Below are 21,122 nucleotides of genomic sequence, written 5' to 3'. Positions count from 1 at the left end.
ACTATCAAAGCACCCGTAATCCTCCATAATCTTCCACCACACTTCCTTGCTTCCCTCTCCCCTTACTCCACTCTCGCAACATCAGTTCTGCAGTCAGAATCCAAGGGTTTCTTTTTATCTGTCCCTTTACTATTTTCCTTTATATTCCACATATGTGTTTCCACCTAGGAGCATTTTAAAATATTTCTTAATATATCTTTAATAGCATAGAGATAATGGGATTGTGACTTCATTCCAAAGCACCTTCATAAGAAACCACCACAAAAATTTAGTAATTTAAAACTGTAATTTATTATTGTCTCATGGTTCTGACTTGGTTGCTTCTCACTTGGGGTCTCCCATGTGATTACAGTCAGGTGTCCGTGTATGGAGCTGGCAGTTGGAACACCTGCACGATAAGTTCATTATCTAACTTGCTCCTCAGAGAAAGTTGATCTCAGATGTTTGCACATTTTACATAGCACCAGCTTCCCAGAGATGGAAGTTGAAATTTCCAGACCAGTTAGGGTCTATAGATGGTGCTAGCACAAATGTCAATTGCACGTCTTTCTATTGGTCAAAGCAATAAAATGGCCTGCCCAGTTTCAAAGGATTGGAGCAGTGAACTCCAACTCTAGACACCTGTGACCATCTGGGAAGACAGCCCATCTCACATTCTCTCCTGTGAGATATACAATAAAGTGAACAAGTGTTCTATACACAGATCCCACACAGGAAAGTAGTTCTGCTTCTAGCCTTTCTCAGAAATCATACAACCAATAAAATAATTTGCAAACTTTGCATTCAAAGTTTGGCCAGTTTAACTCCAAAACGTGGGCTCTTTTGGCTTTACCTACAAAATTACTGCTCTACTGGCTATTAAAGGAAAACCCAGGATTGAGGCTACTAAAGAGGGAGGGAGGGAGTCCAGTGGTCTAGGATAAAGGAGTATGAGTGCTTTGATGGTGAGATTGGGTAATGACACACATCTGAGAAGCTGTGAGCCTGTTCCCCTAAATCAAATACAGTGTTGTAAACCAGTGTTACCTCAATAAAGAAAAAATAAATAGAAGACAAATGCAAAATAATATAATAATAGTGTCAAATCATTACCCTTGTATATATCCTTCCCTTTATAAAGAGAAGAAAAATAATTTTTTTAAACTTAAAACCTCGTTTGTTTAGGTGTATTTTAATGTAAGCTGCATTGAGAATTTTCATAATATAACATTTAATATGTTTAACGTGGCTTTGTACTTCTAAACAAAATTATTGGGATCAAGTTCCTTTAGGAGTAAAAGGTTTTCAAAAACTTACCTAACCAGGTATTTAATTTAATTAAGGATATTCTGCAGCAGTAAATTCTCAAGTGTGTTTCTTGGACTTTGAGCATTTTTTGAGCATTCAACCAACACTAGTCTGGTTGAATCAGAAACACTGGGAATATTTTAACAAATCCTTCTAGGTGATTCTAATATGCTCTAAAAGCTTAAAAACAGCCACTCTACAGAAATTCTGTTTTTGAAACATAAAGCAAAGGTACTTTCTAAAGAAGGCAAAACTCTGTATATGGGTGTTCCTTGTGACTAAAGAGTTACCTGTCTGGACATCACCATGGAGATATAGACTCAAGCAATCCTAATATTAAAATGACCCTCAGTCACCTGTTTCACAGCTTTGAAAATGACTAATAGGCTCGGTGTGAAGCTCTGAAGCCCCACCAAAGGATCTCTAGGTTGGGGCACAGGAGCTGATATTTGTTACAGGATCAATCTTGCTCCAGGTTTTGGAGTCACAGACTCAGGCACCATAATTTATTACCTCCCCTAGTTCCATATTGGGTCAAGAGCTGGATCAAGTCAGGCTCGCTTAGCACTGCCAGGTGTTCTTAATCAACTCTCATATCCATTTCTCCTCTCATCCCCAGCATAAGCCTTCTTTTTACCAGAAAAGTCCTTCACTCACTGCTCATGCCTGTGTGTGACATAATCATTCTCCTCCTGAAAAGTGTCATCCAGAATTGAATCTATCCAGTTGTAGTCTGAGAGTGACTAAGAGTGGAAATTATTGTTTCCCTGGTTCTGAACATTGTGCTGGTATTAATGCAGTACTAAGATCTAATTATCTAAATGCCTTGTGAGGAATACTTATAGATAACAATAACTAGGGTTATGAAAAGGGACACATGCTTCTCACCCAGCTTACTAGAGAACTAATATTTTTCCAAACACAAGACAGAGTGTCAAAAGTACATAGTATTAGCTAAAGAGATTATAAAATGTGGTTCATACACTTTTAAACTACATTGCCCTGCTTTGGAGACAGAACTGACTATAGGCTCAGTATTTTGCAGCTACCAATAAATAATAGTTTCTTCATTGCTGTATGAGTGTAGCTGAGTTTTCAGTCTTAGATGGTTATATCTTTCTCTGTGAAACTTGACCTCTCTGAGTCACCTTACTGACCTTCAGCCTATCCAGATGTGGCCCTGTCATCTGGTGCATCTGCTATCTCTCCTGAGGATTCTGTTAATATCCTCATCAAAGGATTGTTGTTTTAATTAGACTGAGAAGGTCCTCAAGATCTCTTTCCAGTTATCTGCCCAGAATGTTTTTTTCCAAGACTATAGGAACCATATCAGAAAAGGAAGCTAGGTTCTTTTATAATAAATATTCTGGCATCAAAGAAGGAATCATAAGCTATAAACCCAGATGCTAGTAGGGGAGTTCACCAGTCCAAGTGTAATATAATATGCTATAGCAGTCATTGTGGTAAACAATTAGAAAACATGTAATCCTATATGAAGATATTAAAATTCAAAAATTCTAAAACCTCAATAGCAAAAAAAAAATTTTTTATAGACTGTTTTAAGTCCAAGATCTGTTAGTTTGATGGCTTTGGAGAAATAAAGGAGTCCCTTTGACTTGTCTATGCTCATTTGAACTGTTTGAATAATTTTTCTCCAAAAGAATTCCATGCCAACCTTTTTTCCCCAGGTACTCTCCAGTCATAGGTGTGAAATGAATCATTCTGTAGTTTTAATATTTAACTAAATTTAACATACCATGCATAATTGGTACCAAGAATAAACATTTTAAAGATCATCAACCACAATGACATATAAGATAATCAGCAGTAGTTATATATAGCACTGATGTTTTAGGTAATAAAGATACTGTAAAATTTAAGTCTTTGTCCTTTACGTGAAGTAGGTAGGATATAGAGATAATAACACCACAAATCCTAGCTCTTTTATCTGAAAGCAGTAATTCTTCATTGTAACTGTACATTAAAATTACTGTACTTTAGAAAAATACCAGTGTCATTGCCACAGTCCAGACCAATTAAATCAGAATCTTTGGGGTAAGGAATAGATACATGAATTGATGCTAGGCATAGAAGTGAAGTAATGTTAAAAATGTAAATTTTATAAATTATATTTTCTAGTATATTATTTAATACTCCATTTCCTAAGTCTTACTTGGTATTCTTTTTGAAACATTATATTTAGCATGTAGATACTCACTTTCAGCAGTTCAGATAATCTGCATTTCCTTATTTACAAATATATTAGACAGAAATAAACCTTAAAGGGACCATAAACAGGATACCTGTTTAACATCAAATATTACATGTAACAAATATTTCAAAAAATTATATTGTCCCTTAAAGCAAGTGCATTTAAACAATTCATAGCTAAACATTCTAGCTGTTTACTAGCATGCTCTCATCTTACATAGTTTGTAAAGATTTCTATCTCTTCTAAATTATGTTTTGCTGTGGAAACAACAGACCTTAGTTGGAGGCTGATGATGGAGGTGTTAAGTGTCCCAGCATCTCTCATCTCCTTAAATAGCACCTTCAAAATTTTTAGCCACAAATCATACGAACAGTAGTGATACAGTTTAACGAGAAAAATGCTTACTTATTCCGTGATGATAGAAAGTGATGTGGCACAATTGTCTGTTTAACTAAAAAAGTATTTTTAAATATTCAAGTTGCACTTGTTTGTTTTCACCACAAGAGGTCCCTGAATCCCAAGTCCTCTGATGGATGCGAGGCATTTTCTGTGCAGATCAGGTTATTGCCACACTTTGGTATTATTTCCATGAATATATCAACCAGATTCTTAACATAGGGAGCCAAATTTGTATTCCTTACAATAGTTCATTTTTAATCTCCTTTTAATCCCATCTTGGAAAAAATATCAGCACCTAGGGATATGAGAGCAGGAAAAAGCCAGGAAAACGAGTTATTCAAAGTGGCAGTGAAATCAAATTCCTTTTGAGGTTAAGTGAATACACAGGCTACTTTGTGAGTTAAGAACAAACAAGACTGTTCCTTTCTTTCCACCTTAGGTTCAATTCCCTGTCATATCCAGTCAGTGTTAGCAATATTATTAAACATTATATTATTAAACATTATATTTTCATTTGCTGTTAAAAAAATAGAAGGGTACTTTATTATTCCTTTTTTTATTGAGGTCATGTTGCTTTACATCATTATTTGTATTATATTGTATTTTGGGACACCCTACCCCAGCTTCGTGTTATTACCATAGTGCACCCACCACCAAGCACTTATGTTCTACCACCAGAGTCCATTGTATCCCTCACCACTCTATCTCTCCCCTCCCTCGCCCCTCCACCTCTGAATTCCTCAGTTCTATAGTCAGCTTTCAAGGGTTAGTTTTTAAATTTGGTTTTGTCTGACACTTTGATTTCTCTATATTCCACTTACAACTGACATCATCTAGTATTTGTCTTTCTCCTTCTGATTTATTTCACTTTGCATCATTTCTGGAAATAGGGATCCTTTAGATAGTATGACTTCGATAGGGCACGAATAATAATACATTTCTGTCTCTCACAGCTAGGGTAGGTGTTATAATTCATATTACATTGAGTGCTAATAAATGTAAATGTTCCTGTTTCTGTCCCTGCGCTAAGGTGGGTAATTCATTCATGGGATGCCTGCACTGTGCCAAGCAAAGACTTCTTACCTTTAGGCGTTTACAGTCTCTTGGGGACATAGTTTAAGAGAAAATGATTTTAAACATACTACACTGAATATACTTTCCCTTTGGCTTAATAGATTTATTTCAGTAAACAGGTAGAATGTGTATTTGTGTAATTACATCTCCTGTCCCTTGAATGATTTGGGGTTAACAGGGAACAAAAATACTTTGCCCAGCAACAGTCAGTGATCTTTATACCGGGAGCAACTCTCAGTCTCTCATTGCATATCCATTTGTGCGGGGCTTGCCTGTTTCAGTTTGTTCATTTCAATCTGGTTGGTGAACAGATTGAGTACTTTGATTTTCTCAATGAATGGTTTTATTTCAACTATTATGTTTTGGGATGAGACTTGTTAAAGGATGCTAACAAAGTTAATATAAGCAAGAAATTTGACTTATATTTTTATATATTTATACATTTTATATATTTTTATATATTTTATATTTGTTTATAATTATATTTATATATTTTAAGTTATTTGGAACTGTAGCTATTTCAAGTAATTTATATTTTGATCACTAGATGGCACTAAGCACATGTAGCTAAGGAAAAAAGAGCCTTTTTATCAAATATTATTACTGAATACAGAAACTTAAATATGTAAAGATTTCAGAAGTATATACAATATACCTTTTGTTATCCAGCCCCTAAAATTCCTTTTGCTACAGAGGCTTTGTTTTTCTAGGTGAACTCTCACTTAAGACTCCTTAGGATACATTCTGAGAGCTGCTTAACTTCTGTATTGATCTGATGAATACCCATCCATCAAATTGTGGTATTCTTAGCTCTTCAATTTTATGTTTTCTTTCTTAATTTAGTCATTTCTTGATACTACCTTCTCTTCCCTGGTAAACAGAAGATAGGTTTTAATTTTGCTAAGGGCCTCTGGGATATTGGGAGATCCTAGGAATTTACATAAAAAAGTCCCTTAAGGGCAAATTGCCAGAAGAACACAAGCTTTGTCTTCCTTCTAAATTGCCTGGTCTGTTACCTCTCTGTTGTAACATATCTTTCTTTTGTTGGGTTATTATTTTTTTAGTCTGATTAATTGATTTTATTAATTCTTGCGAGGTATTTTCTGAATAGAAATGCTCTAGGTTACAAAAACAGATACCCTTTATGTTGAAACTGTTAATTAAATTCAATTATTTCACATGACCACAAGTCCAGTGTTTGGATGGTATTCCCAACAGCAGTTAATTCATTATCTTAATCAGAAACCCACTGATGTCTTAAGGGAACCAGGCACCTTTCAGATTCTCACTTGGCCACCCTGTTGATAGTGTAATTTCAGGTTTTCAGGCTGAGTCTCCCAGCCAGGAGTGGATCCCAGGCTGCAGTGGCAGCGCTGAGTCCCAGCTACTAGACCACCACGGCTTGGTGTCTTGGTGTCTCACGAAGCCCCAGCAGGAACTTCACTGACGCTCAGGCAAGCAAGCAAAGGGGCACATTTGTTTAGAGGAAAAAAAAAAAAAAAAAAAGTTTATTGAGGAAAAAAGGAACAGAAATAAAGTGTAACCAGGCCCATGTAACCAGGTCCGGGAGGGTCAAGGAAGCCAAAATGGAGTCATCCTTAAGGGAATTAAGGGAATGTATACCTTCTTTCCCTAATTATTCTAAAGCTTCACCAGTCACTTTGTGATTGGTTAGTTCTCCGTGATCTCACTCACAGTCTTAATGTCTCTATGCTCAGAACTAAGTGTCTGTGTCCCAGCCCTTATCATAGCATACTTTTCTTTATTGCCAGGAACATCCAGGAACATCCACTATCCCTGGTCCTGGGGTGTTTGATTAATTCCCTTTGGGAGTTGTTGTGCTTACCTCTGGAGCTTCCCTTACTCCTTTTGTTTCCCTTATCTCAAAAGCCTCTTTTACTCTCCCTAAGCCCTCACTGTCTCTGAAGCTGCCTACTTAACCCTAACCTGCCCTAGGACTCACTGTTATGTCAGACTTGTGCTTTGTGTTGAAAATAGTTGTTGCAGTTCATATAGTCTGGCAAAGTCCAGAATAAAAAAGGAGCGCTGTCCCCTATGTGGGTTTCTTCTTATCAGTGGCTTACATAACTCCAAAGGTCCCCAGCAGGATTCTCCCTAAGTTCCACTTATGGGTCTCTTGCACTTCCTAAATAGTTTACTGTTGGGGAAGGAACTACCCTCATGGTTTAGACTGCTCGTGATCCATACCCTTCCTGAGCACCCAGACCCTGGGTGGAAGAGGAAACCTCAAACAAAATCAGAGTACTTTGTATCAGAGAAAGGACTTGAATGGACCAACAGTATTTGCTATTATTTCCAATTTTGTTGTTTGCTTAGAAACTCTTCTTTCTTGCCCAAAGATTCTTGAAAAACAATATTGTATTTCTGTTATTTCAAGCACATGACACTGTACAGTTGCAGGTACAGCCCGTGTTCATTTATTGCAGAGTTTATAATTCAGTACAAGCTCTTTCACCCATTGTTTTGTTTATGCTTATGCCCTGTTCCTGGCAGTTAAAGAAAGTAAAGAAATTGGCTTACCTGCTTATTAGTGCTATCATGGTCAGAAAATAGTTTCTCTGAAATGCTTCATGACTCTAGAAGCATTTCAACAATATCTGTAATTGCTAAGTACTCTTTCCAGGCACTATATCAAGCACTGAGGGTGCATCAACAGGACTTTCAGAGATGTTGCCACTGCCTGCCTTAGAGCTCAGCCTGCATTCCTTGGACTCTTGAAAGACCCAGAGGGGAAGGGACAGCAGTCCCAGCTCTGACTCAAGTCTTTCAGCTTTCAGTGCAGTGCCATCTGATCTTTCCTGGCTTGTTTTCTTCTTCTTCTTTTTTTAATTTGATATATCCTCTCAGAAGCTGAGACTCGAAGTCTCCATTTCATCTGAAACAGTACAATTGTTACTGAGGAACCTAACTTTTCTGCTGTTTCATGCCAAGGACATGTTCTTATCTGAATAGTTCTTTGTTGTCTGTATTCAGCAAATACTTGTTAAAGGAATGAAAGAATATCTTATCAATCAATTGATATTTCAAAGACAAAATTTTCTCTGATTTTCAAACCCTGACTATACTGTGTTTATGTTATTTGTTTGTTCTCAGACAGCCAGCAAATATCCTCAACTGATATATTCACCATCATGTTTTAAGTAAAGAACAAAAAGTATTCTTTTTTTTAAGATTTATTTATGCATACAAGAGCTGGGGTACAGGCCAGAGATGTGGGGGGTGAGAGGATTCACTCGAGACAGAGTGGGAAACAGAACAGGCAGACTGACTGAAATACACTGCTGAGGGGAGCAGCGGGCGAGTCAGGAGAGGTCTGCTGCACCATGTGGGTTGCTCCCTGGCCGCCCGGGGATCAAACTCGTGCTGCAGAGGCTGTGGATTGCTTCATAGTATGGTGCTTAACTTAACCCTTGCGCCACCAGGGAGGCCCAAGAACAAAAAGTATTCTTAAGAAGCAGTTACTAGTGGCATCTCTGTTAGAGTGTTTGAACCTAGTTTTTTATTTTTGTTTTAATTATAACTTTGAGAGAGGCTTGTTTGATAATACACTGAGTTAAATCTCCGTGATATTTTTATTTTTCAGAAAACTGTGGAATATATTTTCCAGAAATAAAAAGAGATCCAGGCAAATATGTACACAGGTGTCCCGAATCTGTAAAAAAGTGGCTTCGACAACTTAAGAATGCAGGGAAGATTCTTCTCCTAATTACCAGTTCTCACAGTGATTACTGTCGACTTCTCTGTGAATATATCCTTGGGTAAGTGATGAGTCATCTGTTTTCAAGGTTTTATAACGAACTGATAGTGACGATGACCATTTCATTAAGCAAAGCTGACAGTGACTGGTTAACACATATCCCAAGTGCATGTTAGTAAAGCAGTGTTACTGCGCATGCTCACAGCTCACTGATGCTCCGCTCCTTAGATTTCCTGAAAGGTGGATGGACTGCATGTCCATAGTCTTCCTTGAATTTGGTTCCTTAGCTTTGGATGATTATTGAGGGACACCAGTTGTACATTATACAACCTGACATGCTTGACTTACAGTCCCTCAGTAGCCATTTGAGTCATGTACATCACCATTTAGCACAGACACGAATGGGATTGACATCTGTAAAATTTAAAACACAATAAAATGCATAAATTTTAAAATAAGATGGACATGGGTTCAAGTCATGCCTTGCAGCTTACTGTTAGAGCAGTTTCTATGACTTCTGAACCTCGATTTCATCATCTTAAAGATGAGACGAGAATACCTCATGGATTCAAGGGAAACTTTAAGTAGCAGAATGCAGATTAGAGCAGAGTAGTTGGTTAAGTTTTATTAGTAGGCAGAGTACCTGGTTAAATTTCAGTAAGTATTAATACTCACTCCTGTGGGCAGTACAGGGGATATCCATGGTCAGAGCAAGATTCTTCCTTGGGTTGTTAGAGCTCCCTTAAGGTTTCCTCAGATTTCAGCAAATGTTGTCTTGCCATGAGTATGAAGCAAATTGACCCTGGCCAACTTCTCTAACCTCCTGATTTCCATATTTGTCAGCACGTGAGGATTTAGCTTGTTTATGGCACACTTACGTCAACGAGTAGAGTTTCTGATTACACATGTCATTGGGATCTTTGAAGTCAGTTAATGCTTAAAGTCCTGGGTGTCTTGAAAGGGCCTCTCCAAAGGCATATGCTGGCCTGGTAGTGGGTCCATCCTTCAAGATGAACTGTCAAAAGTCTTACTTTCTTTGTCATTAACAAAGTTTTTCTTCCTATCTTAATTCCCATTTAGTGTTGTTTTGATTGTAAAAGTATTCAAGAATATTGGCTAAAAATTGCCACCCCAATGTAGTAACCAGTTCTTCTGGAACAAGGATTACCTTTCCTTTGCCATCCTAAATAATTCTTAATAAAGTATTAAATACAGACTAGAGAAACAAGTACTGTTGTTATCTGAGAAGTCCCACATTTTAAGATTCCACCAATTTTCAAAATGAAGTGTTATCTTCATGTCTTTAACACGCTCTGAGAGACATGACCTGCCTTGATATACCACTAGCTTTCTGTAGGACCCATATAACGCACAAAATTATTTAATAGCTAGTTTACTCAATCCAGACAAATTTCAAGCCCACATTTGAATAAATAGTAAATGCATATTGCCAGCTGTTAGAAACTGTTGAATTCTCTCACTGTAACTATCACCCCCATGCGAAAGCCAGCTTACCCCTGATAATTAGTGAGCTGATGTGCTTTTCTCTTACTTTTATACTTTAAGGTTTTGTTTAGAAAATTTATACTCATCCTCCTTTCTTTCCAGTGCAAGAATCAATTTAAAAGATACACAAAACATGTCAAAAAATAAGAAATGATAACTAACTAGATAGGATAAGATTAAGTTCTGTTCCATGTGGACCTTTGCTAATACTTTAAAAAATATACTTATGAAAAATCATATTGTTTTTTCAGGAATGATTTTCCAGATCTTTTCGATGTCATTATTACAAATGCATTGAAGCCTGGTTTCTTCTCTCATTTACCAAGTCAAAGGCCTTTCTGGACACTTGGTAAGTTACATTTTTTGTTTCTTCTCCTGTTTAAAGTGTCTTCATTTATTCCTCAAAAAATGTCCGCTGGCTAGCAGTCATGTGCAGGTACTGTGTTAGAGACAACAAGAGATAAAAGGAGACACCATGGGGGAGAAAGAGGTAGTTAACCGCATGATATCATAGTTGTTTATTTGCATGTTAGTCTCTCCCTGGCTTTGAAAATGAATGGCATGGACTTTACCTTGGTTTTTTGGGCCTAAATAAACACGTCAATAAATACATGAGACATGAATTAATTATAATAAGTTAGAGTGGATTATTTTCTAAAACAAAAGTGCCTGCAGAATGCATGAGCATCACAAAAAAATGAAGCAGTCCTCTCTGGGGTACAGGCTAGACCGTCATGAGAAGGTGATTAACATTGTCACCCTTGTAATAGAGGCTAATGAAGAGGTGGGCTATAAAAAGGGAACAGATTTTTCAGGTGAAGAATGAGAAGAGCAGAGTGAGGCAGTCCTTCTAGATGTTCTTTGAAAGTTTGTTGAATAAATATATAAATGAATAAAAGCAGAATATGATAAGGAATATCAGATTTGGGAGTATAAAAGGTGTGGGAATGTGAAAGATAACAGTTAATTTAGTGGTCTGTTTTCTATTTTATTTCTATCTAAGTGGATGCCAGATAAGTTATGTGATAAATTAACATTTGAGGTCCATTCAGAAATTCTTTTAAAAGATGATCATCTAAAACTCAGAAAATGTTGGAAGTAAAACATACTGACTGGTCATACATTTATATAAATATTTATAAGGCTGTTAACAAATAAAATTTATATACCTAGAGATCAATCTGTGTTTAAAAGAATGATTAAAAAAAAGAACATTTTATATCTGTATTATATGCATAATACATATAATAAGCATCTGTAACAGATGCTTTATGATTTAATTTACTTTTGCTTCAAAATCTTGTCACTATATGAACAGCCTGGGCCAGGTTAGAATAATATTTAGCATATACATTTCTCCTTACTTTCCCATGGCCACATAGAAAATTAAATTTAAAATCTCTCAAAAGAATATTCAAGTGGGGCCTCTCTGGTGGTGCAGGAGTTAAAAATCTCAGCACTGTCAAGCCATCGCCAGTCATTGCAGCATGAGTTTGATCCCTGGCTATCCCACATGGCGCAGCAGACCTCTCCTGTCTTGCCCACTGCTCCCCTCAGCAGTGTATTTCAGTAGATCCACCTGTTCTGCTCCCCACTCTGTCTCTGGTGAATTCTCTCATCCCCCTGCATCTCTGGCCTACACCACAGTTCTTATATGCGTAAATAAATAAAATAAATCTTTAAAAAAAAAAAAAAGAGGGCCTCCGCTGGTGGCGCAGGTGGTTGAGCACAGCACTGTGAGACTGTCCGCGGTCTCTGCAGCATGGGTTCGATTCCGGCCCGCCGGCAAGATACCAACATGGTGCGGCAGACCTCTCCTGTCTCGCCCGCTGCTCCCCTCAGCAGTGTATTTCGGTCCGTCTGCCTGTTCTGTTCCCCACTCTGTCTCTGGTGAGTCCTCTCACCCTCCAGCACATCTGACCTGTATTCTGGTTCTTGTATGCAAGAAAAAATAAATCTTTAAAAAAAAAAAATGTTCCAGTGAATCACACATTCAGTAACTTTTTAAAAATAAGTCAAATGTCATATTATTAACTTCAGACTTCTACTTTATATTTTCCAAAAGCCTGATTCACTGTGAGGCAGTTAACAGTAGCTTAGTGCTTAATGCAGAGCTCACAAATAGTGAAATCCAAGTTAGGCTCAGGGTAATAAATGTCAGACAAGTGCATAAACACTTGCCAACATTTTCTGACAAAGGCATGAGCAAGCCAGTAAATGCAAGGAGTGATTATAGGTGGAGTTAAGCGTCCTAAAGGAAGTAATTGCCAAACGAGACCACCCTCAGATGGCTGACCAGGGAAGAACTCATGCAAAGATCAGGTAAGGCTACTTTCCAGACAGGACCTGAAGGATGAGTGATGAGAAGATCAGAGGAAAGAAGCGTTTTCCTCTCACTGAGACACACAAATGCAAAGCCCAGTATGGAAGTGGTCTTGGTGATTTGTAGTGAGACCTGTTTCTGGCACACGATTGGGGGGCAAGAAAAGGTGAAGTTAGGGAGTTACCACATGAACAGTCTGAAGCCGTTCAGTTGAGGTAATGTGATACAGCAACCTCTTTGACTACAGCCTGGGAAATGGACTGGATGTGAGGAGGCATAGAGAGGGAAGAGAAGACCAGGCAATTGCATATCCCAAGTGAGAGATTATGGATGTTTGGTCTGAGGAGGAATTATTAGAGATGAATATATATTTAAGATACACTGTGGAGATGGAAAACACAACTTAGACATGCTTTAGAAGTAGCAGATGAAAATAAAGAAGGAATAAAAATGTCTTCCATGTTGTTGAGTTTTCTTTTTTCTGAATTTGTCAGATGGGTGGATGGTGGTACCATTTGTAGCCATGAGGAAGAATATAGAGGGAGAGAAAAGCTTGTGTGGGGTGTGTATTTGTTCTCCTAAAAAGAGCCCCTCCAACTGCATAAGCTTCTAGCACTAAAAATGTGAATCTACCTCTACTTACAACGTTTTGCTAAATCACATTGGTATTCTTCTTAGATGTGAAAAAGAGAGGACCCCTGCTGTCTCCCTCCCAAAAAATGACTGTTTTGTTAAAATCTAAAATCGTGAAAGTAATATTGAAACACAAGTGGAGAGGTCCCCCCAGGCAGTTTCCAAAGCTGGCCTAAAAAGCTGTTGCCTCTATTGGTATATCACCTTTTTCATAAAACCTTATTTAATCATCTTGCTGGTGGCCTGTCTATAAGGCATGTAACAGCTAACAAGACTCAGGGTACAGAAACATATTACCTCTTCACACCCTGCTTTAACAGGGATGGGCAAGCAGGGCACCTTGAGAGGGCAGCTTGAAATAGTCCACAAGTGTGCGCTTTGGCACCAGATACCCCCCAGAGCAGGGATAGAATAAAGCAATTATAACACATAAGGTACAAAATTTATTAGAGGGGGAGAGGTGCTTACTCTCAGAGTGATGAAAACTGCCACAGTATCTGTGGGCCTTAAGCACGCTATGAAAACCTCTGTGAATTTCAGTTCCCTCATCAGTTTGGAAACTGACCAGGGCAGGAAAATGATGGTAGAATTAGAAGAATACAACAGTAATAATCAGTAGCAGCAAATGTAGCTATGGGACACAAAGTAGATTGTGAGGATTATATAGAATAAAACAAATAAAACTTAATGCTACAGAGTCTGGATTTAATAAACTACTGATAAAAACCCATCTCCCCAGATGCCAGTTTCAAAAGGAAGTAGGACCTAGTGGCTTCCATTATATTGTTTTGTAAGCCATTTTGCCAAGCAGGGACATGATGCCAAGTAGACATCTATCCAATCACTGAATAAATCACTTGCCAGCATTGATGCCTTGAGTAAACTAACTTCCTTAAGCCATATTTTCCCCAATTAAAAAGGTTGTTGTAAATATTAAATTATATAGACCTCCCCCATTATCAATACCCCCCACCAGAATAGTGCAGTTGCTACAACTGATGAAACTACATGGACACATCTAATTACTGATCACAGGAGCCCTTCTGAGAGTGAGGGCATTTGGGAAGATGTGTATCTGCCTCTCATTTTTGCTGTGAACCTGAAACTGTTCTAAAAAAAAAAAAAATTGTTTAAAAAAATTTAAATGTAATTTTTGTATGCATGTGTATATAAATTTTGAAATCTATGAAGTTCTTGTAATATGTAAGTGCTCACTGAATGCTAGATTTTGTCTCCAGATAGGTATTTCTTGTGTATGTCCTGAAGCTATGCCCAAATGTACCTAGTCAGTGTACATTAAGCTAAAAAGTATATGATTGTCAAACTGTATTTTCAGAGAATGATGAGGAGCAGGAGGCATTGCCATCTCTAGATAAACCTGGCTGGTACTCCCAAGGGAATGCTGTTCACCTTTATGAACTTCTGAAGAAAATGACTGGCAAAGCTGAACCCAAGGTATTTTCTGATTGAGGCAAAGTCCTTGTTGTCCATCTGAAGACAAAATCCATTATAAACTAAAACCATAATTATGAATGCATCCATCTTGTCATCTGTTGGAGAAACTATCCACCTCTTCCTACCTGCCAATCTTCTCTCCTGCCTCTTCTGAATAAATAAGCCTTTCTTTTATTGGTGTAGATTGGGTCTTTATTAACAGAGAAGAGCAAAAATTCTAAGTATAGGCCACAGAGCTAGGGAATATACTAGATTAGTAAGTGAGGAATGATATCCTTATAATAGTACATCAAAGTTTTTTATGTAAAACAAGCAATGACTGAAATTAGAGTGTTCTAAAGATACGCTTGTCTTTGACATCCTGATCACATCACTGGTGTTAGATGTTGGTGCATTTTTAACAGTAGAACTCTTTCTTCTAAAAAATGTTCGCCAGGAACCCAGTGAGCAAGAGAGATCTGTAAGTCATTGAGCCCCACTCCACTGCCGCCCACATTGCCATAACTTCCTGGACCTCTTGACTTGGAGGGTCTAATTCACACCTTGTTTTCTCATCGGTATATTCAGAGATGTGGACTAGATTAATGGGGCTTTTCCTCTGAGTACCTGTGAGGCTTCCCAGAGTCCACTTCCCAAACTCCAGTCTCAGAGATTGTGTTTCAGTAGGTCTGTGTGGGGCCCAGAAACGCTCTGGAAACGTCGTTGTGATGAGCACTCCTTGTTATTCTAGCCCATTTTCACAAGTCATCTCTAATATCGCACCAACTCTTTAACTTTAGGGGCAGGTTTAACTAAAAAATATCGACTCTTTCGTTTTTTCAGAAAAATGATAGACTCACTTAGCTTCTACCTCTCTTCGACCTGCAAATGAACTATGTAATTTCTTAAACCTGGTGCCCTACAAGGCCAGTGGGCCAACTCGATGGTCACCTGTGAAGTTATTCAGGGACATTTAAGATGTTTATACAACTCTGATTTTGCTCTGATATCTTTTGAGGAATTTTCTTCTGCCTTCCATGAAATGAACACCACTCTCTCACAATTCCTATGCCCCAATTTACTGATTTACAGGTGGCTTACTTTGGTGACAGCATGCATTCAGATATTTTTCCAGCCCGTCATTATAGAAACTGGGAGACGGTCCTCATCTTGGAAGAGCTCAGAGAGGACAGGGATGGGACAGCTGAGGAATCCGAGCCACTAGAGAAAAAAGGAAAATATGAGGTAAGGGTACCCTTCCTTCAGCTCTTTCCTTGAAGGAAAAACAGGTGTGTTTAGTGCTTGTTTGCACCGAGAGTGATGAAATCTGTTGGCACATAATCTACAGGTTCAACTCTTCATCTCAGCTCTACAGTTGATTGACCATGTCTTTGTCTCCCCTGTCCTCTGCTTTCATCCAGTGCAGTAGCATCAGGGATTTTTGGGGGCTGATACTGAGGTGACCAGATCTGACTCAGTACAGTCACATTCTACCTTTCATGCTCAGATAAGAAAGCCCTGTGCTCACTCTCCATGGGTCTGACTTAATTAAATTGGTAACACCTGAGTAGTCCAGCATGCACTTAGGAGAAGTCTTGAGGGAAAGAAAAATAAAATATATCATAAATCTGGAAAGGGGAAATTTAACATATAAAAACAAAATGAAGAAGAAAAGATGAAAGATCAGAAAATAACCTCTTTCGGGCCTCCCTGGTGGCGCAGGCAGTTGAGCGCAGCGCTGTGAAGCTGTCCACAGCCTTCAGTGCCCCACTGGCCTCAGAGCAATCCACATGGCGAGCAGACCTCTCCTGTCTCACCCGCTGCTCCCCTCAGCAGTGTATTTCGTCAGTCTGCCTGTTCTGTTCCCGGCTCGGTCTCTGGTGAATCCTCTCACCCTCCCATGTATCTGGCCTGTACCCCAGTTCTTGTTTAAATAAAATAAATCTTAAAAAAAAAAAAAAAAAAAGAAAAGAACCTCTTTCTAAATTCATTCCAGTGGAACAATCTATAAAGAAGGAAAAACTCACATCAAATATAACAATAAAAAGAAATGCCCATACTTAATGGAGACATACATACTTTATATACAAAACTATACAAAGGACACTTATTATTTATATGTATAATAAGAGCTGGTAAGTTCTTTAGTATGGAAAAAACTTACTATGACATTGAACATTAATCACATTTTTCATTGTTCTATTCTCGTTTCAGGAGCCAAAGTCAAAACCTCTAAATACATTATCTAAAAAATGGGGCTCTTTTTTTGTTGATTCCATTTCGGGACTGGAAAATACAGAAGACTCCTTGGTTTACACATGGTCTTGCAAGAGAATCAGTACTTACAGCACTATTGCAATTCCAAGTATTGAAGCGATAGCAGGTAAGGTGGAATGTCTTTACAGTGATTTACCTCTTACTTGACAGCAGTGACCTTAAGTGCTAGAATTCTTGCTTTTAAAAGAAGAAAAGTGCTGGGCCTCCCCTAGTGGCGCAGCGGTTGAGCGCTGGGCTGCGAAGCTGCCTGCAGCCTCTGCAGCGCCGGTTAGATCCCCGGCCACTGCGAGGGTCCCACATGGTGCGCAGACCTCTCCTGCCGCCTGCTGCTCCCCTCAGCAGTGTTTTCATTCCTTCTGCCTGTTCTGCTCCCCACCCTGGCTCTGGTGAATTCTCTCACCCTCCTGCACTTCTGACTGTAACCAGTGCTTATATAAATAAATAATCTTTTTTTTAAAAAAAAATGAAAAGTGCTCTATGACATTCATTCTGTGACATTCTTGGGAAACAGCTAGATATGTAGAGTGTAGGTGATTACAACCTACCCATCTGTTTGGAGTCATAGGCTAGGGTAGAGAAAAATTACCAGGATGAGATGTTAAGGATGGCCGGTAAGGTGAACCTGACTTTGGGGGCTGCTGGTCCCCCTGAGTGATTGCTGATTTGGGACAGGGCATCAAAGAAAGTGAATACACCTTTTATTAACTTTATGAACCTATAGGAGTAAGGATGAATTGGAAGTAGGAATTTATAGGGACTGAAACTCAGGTTTAAATCAGCTTAATCCCTAAAATTGGGCTGAGAATATTTTAGATTGGTAGTACCTCAAAGCACCTGGTAGACACAAATGAATATTCTTTTATGCAGAAGATAATATCCTCCTAGAACTTAAATTATTTCTAAAAACAATTAATAAAAGGTTCAGCACATAATGAAAAATAGCCAGACACACAAGGACTGCACAAGGAAAAATAACCAAGTTTACTGTGTTCAAGTACAAAAAGAAAGGAATGAAAATTTGGTGGAGACAAAAACTATTAAAAGAATGAAATTCAAAAAATATTTTAAAATCAAAATTAAGAACTTTAAAAGGATGGTTTTTTTAAAGCAGATTAAATACAGCTGAAAAGTGAATTAATGTAGGGGCCTCCCCGGTGGCGCCGGTTCGATCCCCGGGGATCCCCAGCTGCTCCCCGGCGTACTTTGCTCCTTCTGCCTGCTCTGCTCCCTGCTCTGGCTCTGGTGAGTTCTCTCACCCTCCCGCGCTTCTGACTGTAGCCAGTGCTTGTATAAATAAATAAATAAATAAATAAATCTTTTAAATAAAGTATGTTTTAAAATAAAGTGAATTAATGTACTGGAAAATAGGTTAAAATATCCAGAATGAAGCAGTTAGAGAAAGAAAAGGCGTGGGAGATACAGAAAAGGGACTAAGGGATATAGATGATACAATGAAAAGGAATATGATTTCTGTAATAGGAATCCCAGGATATGAAAGAATAAACCAAAACCAATAGCTGCAGGCTTTCTAAAAATGTTGAAAGAAAATGAGCCAAAGATTTAAGAAGCCCAAAGAACTGAAACAAAATAAACTTTAAAAATCCAAAGTTAATTGCTAAAAAAACAAAGATAATTAAATATTCAAGGAGCCAGAGATTAAAAACTATTATTTCAAAGGAGTAAGAGTTAGACCAATAGCAAACTTCCCACAGAAACAAAGAAAGCCAAAAGATAGAAAGCTATCTTGAAATTGCTGAAAGAAAATGGCTTTCTCAGTCTTGATGGAATTCTATACCCAGTAGACATATCACTAAAAAATAAAAGAAAAATATTTTTAGACAAAAGTAGGGGAAATGTAGCTCCAGAAGACTTGCACTAAATACAATAATAAAAGACATTAAGTAGTCAAACAAAGCTAAACAAGTATGGGGCTTTTTGAAGGAAAAGGAAAGTTAGATGTTATATTCAATTGTTAACTGCCTCAGAAAGCAAAGCATCAGTCACTAAGTTAGCTCTCATTGTTTCTCATAAAGAAGTTATATCTCAAGTTCCAAGAGGTTTGTTTTTTGTTTGTTTTTTTTTTTAAGATTTATGTATTTATGCATACAAGAACTGGGGTACAGGTCAGAGGTGTGGGGTGAGAGGATTCATCAGAGACAGAGTAGGGAGCAGAACAGGCAGGTAGACTGAAGTACACTGCTGAGGGGAGCAGCGGGCGAGACAGGAGAGGTCTGCTGCACCATGTGGGTAGCTCCCTGGCCTGGGATCGAACTCATGCTGCAGAGGCTGCAGATACTTTATAGGTTGTTTCTTAACCCCTTGCGCCACCAGGGAGGCCCTCAAGAGGTTTTTGTTTCTATGTCTCTATTGTTTTACATTAACTGCTATATGATATGGTTGATATTGTAGTATATTCAGTAGAGTTTAATAGAGATTTGCTGTGATAAACAAAAATCTTTCTTATCTACTTTTCTCTTTTCTTGCAAATAGCACCTAACACTGACTTTCCTATAGCAGGGATGCTAATATTTTCCCTCTTGCTGAATCCCCAATCTCAGAAATCCCCAGTCTGGAGATCTTGTGAGAATAGATCAGTCATTTGATTTCAGTTGGACTGTTCCATACCCAGATTTTTTAAAAGTAATAGACCTTTCCTGCTACCTAGGGGAGAACAAAAATTTTGTTTTAAATGAGATAAGAGGTGAAAAACAAACCCTATAACTCCTACCTCTTAAATCTTTTGTATTGATGTAGTGTTTCTTTATTCATGGGTAGCCTTTGTTAAACTTGGTTACCTCACTGACATTTAAATGTATAAATGTTGTAAAAGTTTCCACTTATTGCTAAATATGTTAAAATGATGGTTGACTTATAAGCATTTGGTAACGTATTTTTTAACATAATAATAGCTGTACAGAGACCTATATATGTACTTGAGGATAAATGTGTGCAGAAAACACTGAAAGAGGTGGCCAGTTGGCTTAACTCTGAGCATGTATCATTTTTGGTGGCTTATCCGAAATCCAGAACCTTAGCTGTGTAATTCTAGAAATTTAGTCTTTATCCATTTCCTTCTCAATACATGACTCAAAATACATTTTAAGCAGTAAAGAACTTTGAAATTCATTAATACTGAGTATTTTTCGTTTTGATTATTTTTCTGAGTATTTTTCTTAGCTTTCTCTGGCATTGAAAGGCAGTATTACTTCTTCCCAATCTCTAGCACTAGTTTTCTCCTAAAAAGGATTAACTACTTGGGCCTTGATGATTCTCAGTAGCATTTAATATAAAATATAATTTTAATGCTTGTGTCATTTTTAAAATATCTGGATTACTGCCCACTGAGTGCATGTGGAATGAGTATCGTGACATGGATCATAATGTGTCATAAGTAGTAATTCTGGTAATGTTTCCTTGAAGAAATATGGAAACTGCCTGAAGACTAGCTTTTGAGAAACTTATATGAAGATGTCACAATGTCCCACCATTAATAAAGTATGCATTTTATGTTTTCTCTCTTGATTGCCCTTTATGGCTGTGTGTGTGTTTATCATGTGAAGGACGTTATCAGAGTGTACATATTAGAATCTTTGTTTAGCTAAGCATTTGTAATTCTCTAATATAAAGGATATTAGTTCTCACCATTTATAGAGAAAGACCATGTACATCTACAGTCTTCATCCGAGGTGCAGCCTATCCAGGTGACCAGAAAAAAATAAAATGTGATGGGCCTCCCCAGTGGCGCAGTGGTTGAGCGCTGGGTTGTGAAGCTGCCCACAGCTTCTGCAACGCCAGTTCGATCCCCGGCCACCGGGCAAGGGTCCTACATGGCGCGCAGACCTCTCCTGATGCCCGCTGCTCCCTTCAGCAGTGTACTTTGTCAGTCTGCCTGCTCTGCTCTGCTCTCCGCTCTGCCTCTGGTGAATTCTCTTGCCCTCCTGCACTTCTGACTGTACCCAGTGCTTGTAAATAAATAAATAAAATAAAATCTTTTAAAAAAAAAGTCTGAAAATTAATTCCACATTTAAAAAAAATAAAATGTGAAATTCTAAAAAATAAATTTATTGCTCACTATCAAATTTTGATTTGTTTACATTTATGAAAAAACTTTGAAATCAAAGTGTTGTTTATTTGTTTGTTTTCCAGAATTATCCCTGGACTACAAATTTACAAGGTTCTCTTCAAACACTTCAAAAATCGCTGGCTACTATCCAAACCCTCCATTGGTCTTATCAAGTGAGATACCAAAAACCAAATAA

At 38.0% G+C, this 21,122-nt stretch overlaps 1 protein-coding gene across 1 annotated transcript in view; it reads left to right on the top strand.

The window, feature by feature from the left end:
• Positions 1-21,122, top strand: part of NT5DC1 (5'-nucleotidase domain containing 1) — a gene marked incomplete at both ends in the record, with an annotated part of 116,496 nt that extends 95,374 nt beyond the window's left edge. Inside the window, 6 exons of the mRNA XM_084228304.1 lie at positions 8,577-8,751; positions 10,448-10,545; positions 14,489-14,607; positions 15,679-15,831; positions 16,801-16,969; positions 21,010-21,122. Coding sequence (XP_084084430.1) covers positions 8,577-8,751; positions 10,448-10,545; positions 14,489-14,607; positions 15,679-15,831; positions 16,801-16,969; positions 21,010-21,122 — 827 coding nt within the window. The remainder of the gene's footprint in view (positions 1-8,576; positions 8,752-10,447; positions 10,546-14,488; positions 14,608-15,678; positions 15,832-16,800; positions 16,970-21,009) is intronic.

The sequence above is a fragment of the Talpa europaea genome (assembly GCF_964194135.1).
Source record: "Talpa europaea genome assembly, chromosome: 2".
In the NCBI taxonomy this organism is placed as follows: Eukaryota; Metazoa; Chordata; class Mammalia; order Eulipotyphla; family Talpidae; genus Talpa; species Talpa europaea.
The sequence above is the reverse complement of the archived record's forward strand: the minus strand, read 5'-3'. Positions and strand labels throughout refer to the sequence as shown.